The sequence below is a fragment of the Mytilus edulis genome, chromosome 1, assembly GCF_963676685.1.
Source record: "Mytilus edulis chromosome 1, xbMytEdul2.2, whole genome shotgun sequence".
NCBI lineage: Eukaryota > Metazoa > Mollusca > Bivalvia > Mytilida > Mytilidae > Mytilus > Mytilus edulis.
The window spans coordinates 23,224,348-23,236,783 of NC_092344.1; the positions used below are offsets into that span (position 1 = coordinate 23,224,348).

The following is a 12,436-nucleotide window of genomic DNA, read 5'->3' on the forward strand; positions in this document are numbered from 1 at the left end:
GTTATCATTTGTTGCTGTCTGCCCTTACTGTTTATGGTTTATTGTTGTAGTATGATCATGCTTTTTAGGTTCTCTTTGTCATCCCGGGGCCTTTTATATATAGCTACAGATATAACTATGCGTCATGTACTTGCTCATGGTTGAAATCCGTAACGATGACCTGTAATTGTACACATCGCCTTCCTTTGACATTTGATATTCATCGAATAATAGTAAAATTGCCAAATATACCATTTCTTAATCTGAATTCAAAAAGGTTTAAAAAATATATATTAAAAATGTCAAAGTTACATAATTTTTTTATTTCTGTATCATTCGGTCTCTTGTGGATAGTTGTCTCATTGTCAATCATACCACATCTTCTTTGTAATAGACATTATTTTTAACATTTAGTTACAAGTAAGTCCCAAATATTCTAGTTGCATGCAAAGTTTTTGTAAAATCCAAATATTGCCATGTCCCGCTTACTTTGTGTTAGATATTTAAATGCAGGTAGAGATTTAAAAATAATGTGTTAAAAAGTTGTCAAAAACGATGATTTTGGTTGCAATAACAAATGAACCCAGAAAAAACAATAGAAAAAGAAAACTAAATGTGAGATAATTATATTAGTCATACATTGCAGGTCTTAACTACATCGTCGTTTGTCTCTGTAAACCACCGTATATGTGAGGCAATGGTAGTAGGTCTTGTATACCAGTCGCATTATATGTTTTTTCGTGTAGTCTTAATTTAATGTGGCTCACATGTCGAGCCAGCTGAAACCCTACTTCTGGAGGTTTTACTTTGTGAGCGGTACGAATTAGATTTACTCTACTTGGAGTTTTTCGTACGATAATATCCCCAAACGATTTTATGTCAACAAAGAACGAATTGATAGCCGGACTGAGCTTGAATTCAAAATCAGATTGTTTTATAGATTCGTCGTTATAAAAATGGTCTACGAATTTTTCTTCCTCACTGATTTTTTGCTCGATCCGTTTTCCCACCAAGAACGCTTCGACGTCTGTTTCAATAGTTTTGGCCTTTACGATAGTGTTCTGGAGTTCCCTTATTCCTTGTTTTCGATGATCTATATTTTTCAGCAGATGATCCGTTTCGTTTTTGTGCTTTCTGAAGGTTTCATTCAGTTCACCAATTATTTCTTTTTCGATATGATCTAAGTGTTCATTCATTTTCTTGCGCATACTGTGCATTTCCTTTTCAATAGTATTTTTCTGTAACAACATCTTTGTTAAATTTTCTTCCCTGTCTGTTTTGATTTTTTCGATATTGTCTAATACAGTTTCTACTGTTTGATGGATGTCTTCTAAATTGACGCATGTTTGGTGAGATTTGGCGGCATTTTCTGTCACTGTCACAACGTTGCAGACTTTATGCATAGTTGTTGCACAAACTATACATGCTGGTTCTTTATGTGTATGGCAATAGAAGTGCAGTGATTCTCTATGGAATGAACATGGTTGGCCAAAGGTTGTTGCCGACTGATCGTTTGAGAGTTTCTTCTCCCGTACTATTTTCTCTCGAACTGAACGAGAGCCAAGAGATTTCGAGATTCGTTGATATCTGTTATATTCCAACAACAACTTCCCATTAATCGATGGCAAGCCATCAGTATAAGGTCGTCTTTGAGGCATTGGTGTATTTACCTGTACAATATATAATTGAAAAATATAAATAAATGACAAGTTATTTTGAATTTTGATACACCAAACAAAAGTGCTCACCTTAGAGAGCTTATGATTGCTTATGCACAGTTAACATTTAACAGAAATATACACACAACTACATGTTTAAATCAAACTCAGTCAAAACACATGACCAGTACATGTTTAACCCAGACTCATTCGGAGCTCATGTAAAGTAATATTTAACCTGAAATAATTAGAATATCATGCCCATTACACTTTTAACACGGACTAATTTGAAGCATATGTACAGTATACATTTAACAGACTGGTTCAGTGATTATACACACTACACGTTCTACACAGACTCATTCAATTTCGGAACACATAGACAGTACATGTTTAATCCAGACTCATTCGGAGCTCAAACGACATGTACAGTACATGTTTAATCGAGACTCATTCGGAGCAAATGGGCAGTACATGTTTAATCCAGCCTCATTCAGAGCTAAAGTACACGTTTAACACGGGCCGATTCGTACGGAAGGGAAATTTATTACTATACATTTCTTAATTTGTAAAATGTAATCATGGTAATTTCTTTCTTTGAAACTCGGATTTTTCGATCTGTAGCATGCATTTCTACATTTCTTGATTTGTGAAATGTAACATCTAAATGTTTAAATGCAATATTTTTGTTAATTTGTTGACGTATTTTCTTTGTTCATTACAAGAAATTTTAAATTTCCTAATTTGAGTAGGTAATTGTTTTGTTCGAATCAAGTCTTGGGAGAATGTGACAACTAGTGTACTTCTTACCACTGCCACCCAATGAGAAGTTGACAGTTTGCTTGGACAAGTATACTTCTTCTGTATGTAGAATCTTCCGTTTAGGAATACCAAGACATTTAGTGTATATCAATAAAACTATTCTAAAACTTGGTACATGTTGGGATATCAACAATAAAACTATAAAATTGGTGCTCGATAAAAATTCGTGCGCAGGTGCCGGTACGGGGCGCTGAATGGGACTTATGGCACGCCGTTATTATATTTATTCAATTTCGAGATATCTTATTTAGCTAAATAAGATATATTATAACTTATTGAGATATCTTAATAACAAACTGAGATATCTTATATATTAATTGAGATATCTGATTTATTAAATGAGATATCTTATATATTAAATAAGATATCTTATTAAAATGTTTATAAAGATATCTTATTAAATATATAAGATATCTCTATTAATTTATAAGATATCTTATTAACTATATAAGATATCTTTTATATAGTTAATAATAGAGATATCTTATTTACTTAATAAGATATCTCCATAAGTTAATAAGATATCTCTATTAGTTTATAAGATATCTCTATTAATTAATAAGATATATCTATTAGTTTATAAGATATCTCTATTAATTAATAAGATATCTTATAAAGTATGTATTTAAAAGATATCTTTATAAAGAAGTAAGATATCTTATATACTTTATAAGATATCTTATTAATTAATAGAGATATCTTATTAACTTATAGATATATCTTATAAACTAAAAGAGATATCTTATAAACTTTTAGAGATATCTTATTAACTTAAAAAGATATCTTATTAACTAATAGAGATATCTTATAAACTAATAGAGATATCTTATAAACTAATAGAGATATCTTATAAACTTTTAGAGATATCTTATTAACTTATAGAGATATCTTATTAACTTATAGAGATATCTTGTAAACTAATAGAGATATCTTATAAACTTTTAGAGATATCTTATTAACTTATAGAGATATCTTATTTAATTGGTTATAAAGATATCTTATATCTTATTTAATATATAAGATATCTCCATAAGTTAATAAGATATCTCTATTAGTTTATAAGATATCTCTATTAATTAATAAGATATCTTATAAATAAAATTGAGAATGGAAATGGGGAATGTGCCAAAGAGACAACAACCCGACCATAGAAAAAAACAACAGCAGAAGGTCACCAACAGGTCTTCAATGTAGCGAGAAATTCCCGCACCGGAGGCGTCCTTCAACTGGCCCCTAAACAAATATATACTAGTTCAGTAATAATGAACGCCATACTAATTTCCAAATTGTACACAAGAAACTAAAATTAAAATAATACAAGACTAACAAAGGCCAGAGGCTCCTGACTTGGGACAGGCGCAAAATGCATGTATTTAAAAGATATCTTTATAAAGAAGTAAGATATCTTATATACTTTATAAGATATCTTAAAATTAATAGAGATATCTTATTAACTTATAGATATATCTTATAAACTAATAGAGATATCTTATAAACTAATAGAGATATCTTATAAACTAATAGAGATATCTTATAAACTAATAGAGATATCTTATAAACTAATAGAGATATGTTATTTACTTTCAAATTAAATAAGATATCTTAATACTTAATAAGATATCTTGTTAAATAAATAAGATATCTTCAAATTTGAATAAATATAAAAACGGCGTGCCATAGACTCTTGTGGTTTTGTACAAAATTCAATTCTGTCTACACAAAAATAAACACAAAATTTAATTTAGTGACAAAATCTCAGTTTTGTATGCAAATTAGTTCACAGAATCCAAACTAAACTAATTTCATACAAAATTGACTTTTGTCGCCCAATTTTCAAATATGTTTGTGTTACAAAAATGAATTTTGTCATGACAAAACTAACTTTTGTCCACTGAAAGATAATGTTATATGACAAAATTTAAATTTGTAGTATGCTACAAATTTTGTTAAACTGAACTCATTTTTGTTGAACAAAACTCACTTTTGTCCACGGACCATACAAAATTGAATTTCGAGTACAAAACCACAAGAGTCCCATTCGGCGCCCCGTAGGCATGTATTATATATATACAAAGGAGTAAGGAAATAATTTTGATCATCATAGTACGAAGAAGTGAAAAATTATATTAACACCAAACAATCAAAGCTGGTATATAGACTAGATACAAGTTTACATAAAATAACAAAAAAAACATTACAAATAGTATCAATAGGCCAAATTAACAAGGAAGTACGATTTGAGAGTACTTGCAGTTACTGACAGCGTAGTTAAAAGCCAAAACAATTAATAATAAAATTGAACACCAGAGGCGGATTAAGGGGGAGGGGAGCCCATTTTGTGGGGAAATTTGTTGATTATCTCAGGAATCACTGAAGCAAGGCTCAAATTCTCAATTTCTGGATCCACCGCTGAACACTGGCTCTTTTGCAGTGAATATACAGATTATTTATTTAATTCTTTCCGCCGTGTAATTTTAAAATATCATGACAAAATAACACTCTAAACAGCCCAATATCTATCGAACAAATTCTGCAGATTTAAGAAGTATGCCCATCTGATAACGTGGTACCACTGTATCGACTGGCATGTAAAAGTTCCTTTTCAATTACTTAATATGATTTATTGGAAATGTAAAGTTTGTGTCCCTTTTCAATTACTTAACAGGGGCGGATCCAGCCTTTTTAAAAAGGGGGGTTCCTAACCCAGGACAAAAGGGGGGGGGGGTTCTAATTACACGTCCCCATTCAAATGCATTGATCGTCAAAAAAAAAGGGGGGTTCCAACCCCCGGAACCCCCCCCCCCCCTCTGATCCGCGCCTGCTTAATATGATTTATTGGAAATGTAAAGTTTGTGTCCATGAGCCAGTAACCCCACAGCACAAAACTGTAAAGACTTCATTAAATCATAACCTTTGCAGACACAGATTATACAATATAATATAATTTTTATACATTCTTTTAAATATACGGATAGTGAAAAAATCTCAGGTTTCCGCTCAATTATTTATATGGGTACGCTTCAATAATATCCTTTAAAATCTTATTAGCATTACGACGAATCACTGAACATTGGTTGTGTTTTAATAGGACATATTTCTCAGTAACATAATAGTTTGTTTGTAGATTAAGGTCATCTGTAAAGGGGCGTGTACATGTGTAGCTATGGACAAATTCTATTTTTGTTTGTTTACAGACGAGTATAGCACTGGGGTAAATGTGATCTCCGTTATTGCAGTTACGTATATCCAAAGATGGCGGACGATGTTTCTGGCCAATATTTCTTTTGTCAATTTTGTAATTTATTTTTCTTCGGTATTTCGTGTCTGTTTTCACGTAAATTACTAAATTTGAAACTGAAATACTTAGTGTTTTTTCATAATTCAACCGCTAATAAAGAAAACAGCTATCTAAAATATCGTGATGATATGGGTAAAGGCTCGGTCACATCTTACCGGATAGCACGAACGGACGCCCAACGGGTGAAAATAAAAGTTGTCCGTTGACAAAATCCGTTGGGACTCCGTTGATGTACTGACCAAATAAAACGGACGCGTAACGAATGCGTTAACGGACACACACCGGATATGCAACGTACAAGAAACGGAAACGTACCTCCAACGGACGAGTACCGCATAAAACAGACACCTATCGGAAGTGTACCGGATAAAAACGGATGAACAAGATATACGGAAAAATTAAAGGCGACAATAATAACACATGTAAATCCCATAAATATTCAAAATGTTTCTGTGTAACTGGTTTGTTCTTCAAAATGCCACCAAAGGGCAGTGTCTGGCATGAATAAGACCTGCTTGATTGTGAAGACGTGCCCTTACTCTAAGATCGATTATGAATATCAAGAATTCATGAAACTTAAGAAATCTAATTGGCATTTCTGACGCAACATGTTCAATTGGCATTTATCCGTTTCAGATCCGTTCATCATCCGTTTTATCCGTTATACGTTCGGTAGAAGTCCATTTCACATTCGTTCAACATCCGTTTTATCCGTTAGACGTCCGTTAGAAGTCTGTTGGTCAATTTATCTGCCAGACCTCTAACGGATGTATAACGAACACGTAACGGATACAAAACGGAAACGAAATGGACGAGTACCGTACTAAACGGACGCCTACTGGACCTTCAACGGACATTTCATCCGTTGGACGTCCGTTCAAAGTTTTGAACATGCTAAAATTTTCCACCGGACAGAACGGACATCGACGGATAAAACGTACGCTAAACGGACATGTAACGGATATGGAGGGACGTCTAACGGATAAGAACGAACGTCTAACGGATAAGAACGGACGTCTAACGGATAAGAACGGATGTCTAACGGATAAGAACGGACGTCTAACGGACATGAACAGATTGAAAAAAAAAGTTATCCGTTAGGCATCCGTTCGAGCTATCAATTAAGGTGTGACCGAGGCTTAACTGAGGTTAATATGGGGACGGAGTCCCCAATAACAGTAGAAAATTCAATAAAAAAAAATACGGGAAAATTTCCCGAATTTTTCATTGTACTAATGAACTCAAAATCGTTCAATTTTTTTTTGTCGCGTTTTGAAATCCCGGACCTGCGCAGAAATGTACAATGTACTTCCTTTTTCCGGTCTCGTTTGTATGAAACTTTGAGTAAAATATATATTTATCAGTCTAGTATAAAATAGGAAGGAACGCGCAATACCAATTTCATTTTTAATAATAATTTATTCCTTGATATGAAAAAACGTTACCTGATGATAGCGTTTCTTTGTTTACATTGCATATGACATAGCCAGAAATGAGTAGTGGTTTTGCTAATTAATATTCATAATATGTAAATGAGAATTGTACCACGTGATAGTAGTTTGAACTGGACTGGCTTGATAGGCTTGATATCATTAAAATCTTAAAAACACGGATATTATAAGTTGCCCGTCACAGAGTCCTTACTTACAATCACTTTGATATTTCCGTAAAGTTGTCAGGCGGTCAAAATCAAAACAATGAACGTGAATTTAGTGATTTTTTCGTGCTTTCGTGAGTTTATTCTTCTTGAAATAGGGACATTTTAATTTTACGTGGGAACCTAGAGTTCAACGACTACACATACAATGTTTGGACTTGCTTATTCTTTGGAAATTCAAGTTTCAAAATCCACCCCGGCAACATGTTTTTGTAATGACCTTGTAATCCAATTTTCAACACGAAGTTGGAAAATTTGACGTTTCAGCCATTTTAGCCTGTATTTTACACTGCAATGTTAAAGGCCTCTCGCTTCGATATTTAAAATAGCTCAGGAACCTGTATTTTTGCAACAACAGTCATAATGTTTCGTTTAAATGGTGTATATTGTTGTGTATATTCATTTTCTGCCCCGGCAACCTGTCTATCACTTAAATTAAAATTAAAAAAGGCATTTTTTTCAAAATTCCCTATCATTTTTAGTAATTTCCGTGACCCGTATCCGATTTCTTTAGTATAATATTCAAATAAGCAAAGTGGCGTTGATTTCTGGATATGACGTCATAATTTAAATAACGTCACAACTAAATCCCTAACAACAGAACCAAAATCGGAAACGTTACGGTATTTCCGTTTCTTTTTTTTTAAACAAATATTTAAGTTACAAAAAAATAATTCATACAGACTTCGTCCCCATTTACAGGTAATGCCTGCCTCATATTAAATTTTCAATGATATACGTAACTGGAAATATTGATATCCGTAACTGATTTTATTTCTGAACAATTCAATTATGTTTGAAATGAAATAGATGTCTCCGGTTATTAAAAGTGTTATAAATATGAATCAGAATTGTTCTTCGAAGTCTTAAAATTATTATGTGATAATTCTTATATGATTTGCATATCTGTAAATACTTGAATTGGATTGGTCAATAAGATATTTTCTCTTGGTTTACACTTCGATAAACCATGTTTCCGAAACTGCTTTCGTAATCTATTCATGCGCAATACACATTCTTGCAGGGATACTGGGATTTTCAGCAAATTGAGCTTAAAAAACAAATGTATAACAGTTGTTTCTATTCTAATGCATATATATATAACAAAAAATAATTAAAATAAATGCACTATAGCATCGAAAAATGTATAAAAATAAGATTTAAATAAAATTCCGGAAATATAAGATTTAAATAAAATTCCTTCGGACTTTTATTCAGTTTGTTAGTTAATCGCCCCGGTTTACACATCAATAACCTCTAGAAAAAATGTGTTTAATCCTATAATAATATTGATCAAGCTTCCAATTCCGTATTTCTATATAGTCAGCAGCATGCATAGTGAGCGAAAGGACGGAGATTTGATAGCTTATTACAGATGAAATATAAGTAAAATTGAGAATGGACAGTAATTGTTCTTTAGCAGATGAAAATAATCTAAATCCCAAACACACCAAACGAATTGATAACAACTGTCATATTCTTGATTTGGTACAAACATTTCCTTATGTAGAAAATGGTATATTAAACCTGGTTGTATAGTATGTGTCGCATAGAATTCCATTATATTAACAACAAATGTTGAGCAAAACAAACAGACATGATAGATCAAAATATAAAAATTCGGCGTACCATGTATCACAGTCACCATTATTCTAAAATCTAAATCTCTATAAAACATAATTTAAAACTATTTCAACAGAGAAACACAAAATGGAATATCTATAAACACGTTAAAGATAAAGTTCATACGCCAAATTTGAATGCAAGAGTACAATATGACCCTAATACTATAACACAATGATTTATGTATGAATACTGACCCCCCCCCCCCCAAAAAAAACAACCCAACAAAAAAAACAAAACAAAAAACAACAACAACAAAAACAACAAAAAAAAAAAACCCAAACAGTAACATAGAGTAAAGGTTAACAATATACAAAGCCGACAAAACAAGATAGCACAATATCACGTACATCAAATGATAAACAACAAGTACCTAATCACTACATTTCAAGACACCAAGAGTGACTGGGGATTGGAAAAATGGTCTCCATGCAATTTAGTCTACCACCCCATATCCATAGCCAAAGTGGGACGTCCGTTTTGCTGTGTGGGATGCACAAGCACGTATCCACGTCGGGGAGGAAATGGGACGTTAATTCATTTGCCTCGTGTTGAGATATGTCCGTGCTCTTTGAAAATTAATAACCCTTTGTAACAAATCTTTGAGGAGTCCATAGATGGCATGTGAAACTTCGTCCCTCTACAATCTGCTATTCCCGTGGCAGTCCAAATTTCTTTGCAAGACTTACCTACTTTATACTTACGTATCTATATTTTTGTTTAACTTTTTCTCGTCTTTAACATATATATAATATAAAGAAGATGTGGTAAGAGTGTCAAATGAGACATCTCTCCACAAGAGACCAACTGACACAGAAATTAACACTATTAGGTCACCGTACGACCTTAAACAGTGATCAATACACATTCCGCATAGTCTGCTATTAAAGGCCCCAAAAGGACAAATGTAAAACAATTCAAACATGTCAACTAATGGCCTCATTTAGACACAAAACAAATGAATAGCGAAAAACAAATATGTAACGCAGCAACAAACGACAACTATTGAATTGCAGACTCCTGACTTGTGTCAGGCCTAGGCAAATACAGAATGTGGCGATGTTAAATATGTTAGCTGGCGTCAAACCCTCCCCTAACCTGGTACAGTGGTGTAACTAACAGTACAATATAAAAGTAGTCTAATAAAAACAGTTGAAAAGGCTTAACTCATCAGGTGGATACAAATAAAAATAAATTTTACGCAAACAAAGTGAACGTGGGAGGGTACTTGTACATCCCCAAAAAACAAACAGACACGTCTAAGTAAAGATCTGAGAGTAATCGCAAGCCCTGAAAGCTAGTTCAAAGCCAATAAAAACTAATAAAAATAAAAATCGTACATCTAAGACTAAGTTATAAGTTATTACACATCAAACATCCAAAGGATTAGGTGTGGAGACTTCATAAACAGTGGACTTTTTAATGTTATAACATTGTGGGCATATTATTTTTATTCGACTATTTCATATATTTTGACGAACTTATGACAGTTTTATATCCCAAAAAAATATGGTCCGAACAATTAATCGAGGATAATGAATGAAGCAGAAACAAAGCAACTCAACAGTTACGGATATCCTTCTCTAAACATTTATTAAAGTTTATACGGATATCAGTCTATACAGATAGTTCTAGAGTACTTCGAACACTCAACCATCGAGGCCCCTAAACTTATCATTACCAGGATAAATTAATTTTGTAATGTAAGTGACCTACCTTAATATAATGTCGACAATAGCCTTATAAATTCCCTCTATCAAATAGTATGTCACAAAATAACCAATATGAAGGGAAAAGGACTTCTTGTTACATTCTAATTAAATGGTATTTTATTTACAGGGTTGTTCCAGTATCAATTACAATTGATTACGTCTTCAATGGTGAATAGTCATCCAACCTCGAGCGGTAACGAGACACCTTAACAATAACATGTTTTAACTTTTCATGTTCTTTTTTCAGCTTCGTTAAACCTTTTTACAAGAAGACTTGCACTGACTAGTGCATTGTCTTTTTATTCATTTACTTAAGTTTGATAATTTTATTTTGAATAGAACAAGTGTGACACAGATGAGTGTGGATATTATGTTTGGATGTTTGACAGTGTCTTGTGACAAAAGGAGTTCGATGTTTTTCCTATATGGCGTTATAATCTGTGTTACACGATGACAACCAATCTGAGCATTAGGAGTGTTGTTTATTTAATATTTAGTTTTTATGTTCAAGACAGGCATGAAAGAGGCAGTAATTGCATTAGTTACCAAATGATTATGATAGAATAGGAGAGCAACACAAAATATAATAGGTTCATTTTTTCATGTGTTTTTTTTCTAAATGGGAGATAATATCTAGATTTGAGAACATGATATAAGTTATAGTTATTGACCAAGCAAGTCGGTATATAGAATTTAATCTGCACAGCTCAGGTGACCCTTATTAACCCGAACGACGTAGGAGTTCGGGTTAAAGGGTCATCCTGAGCGCGTGCAGATTAAATTCTATATACCGATTTGATTGGCCAATAACTGTTTTAACACATGACGTCATTAATTTACGTGAACGTTTTAGATGTGGACGATTTTCCGCAATCCACGGATCCTAAGAAAGGGGGAAATACGACTTTCATTGGTGAGTTTTAAATTGACAACTTTTTGGGGGTTTAGACTTTTTGTAAAATTGCGATTTAATGGTTGATTTTTTCTTAATGTTTCTGTTTAATCTATTCCCATTTTTTTATTTAATAAGTGACGATTAAGACTTTGACAATTTGAGTACCTTCAAATCGTTGTATGAAAAAAAAATCATAACTGAAAGGGTTATTGAGTTTAGATTAATTGCTTTTGAATATCTTTCCATCAATGATGTGCTTTAATAGAGAAAGATAAACCGAGGAAGATGTTATATTACCTAAATTTTAAATGTTGAATAAACAGAAAATACGTTTCTCTTTCCAATCTTTTCCTCCACCTCCCCCAAATTTCTTTGGATCTACTGTATTAATTTTTAAGACACGTCCATCAAATGAAGTCTGATTGATCTCCAGCTAGGAATAGATATTAAAAAATAATCGTGTACTTATATTAAATTCCACTGAGTCTAAAACTAATCCAAATCAGATTTCTTTTATTCGGATATTCTTAGATACATTTCTTTTTTGGCGGAAATGACCAAACATTGTTTTAACTCTCTTTCTGACTTTAAAACACTGATTTAAGATTTATGTTGTACGCAAAATATAATAAATTTTTTATGTTCAAGCAAAGATGAAAAAAAAGGAATGAGAAACCTTTCTTTTTTCCTATTTTGAAACTACGATGTTTGTACAAAGTTAAATTTTGTCGCAATTTCAAGGCAGAAGTCGGATTCGGGGGTGGGGACGAACATGTCGTTCACCCTAGTATT

The 12,436-nt window shown here is 32.7% G+C and overlaps 1 protein-coding gene across 1 annotated transcript; it reads right to left on the reverse strand.

Annotated features, from left to right (window-relative positions):
* Positions 1-589: 589 nt before the first annotated feature.
* Positions 590-10,885, reverse strand: LOC139528337 (uncharacterized). Its single transcript, XM_071324280.1, has 2 exons — positions 10,754-10,885; positions 590-1,649 (listed from the first exon to the last, which is right to left on the reverse strand). Exon 2 carries the CDS (start codon positions 1,635-1,637, stop codon positions 633-635), a length of 1,005 nt encoding a protein of 334 aa, XP_071180381.1. The 5' UTR covers positions 1,638-1,649; positions 10,754-10,885; the 3' UTR covers positions 590-632.
* Between the last annotated feature and the right edge of the window lie 1,551 nt (positions 10,886-12,436).

Bases quoted from the DNA above. Each gene is read 5' to 3' on its own strand.
- LOC139528337 (XM_071324280.1), bottom strand. From the start codon at position 1,637: ATGCCTCAAAGACGACCTTATACTGATGGCTTGCCATCGATTAATGGG.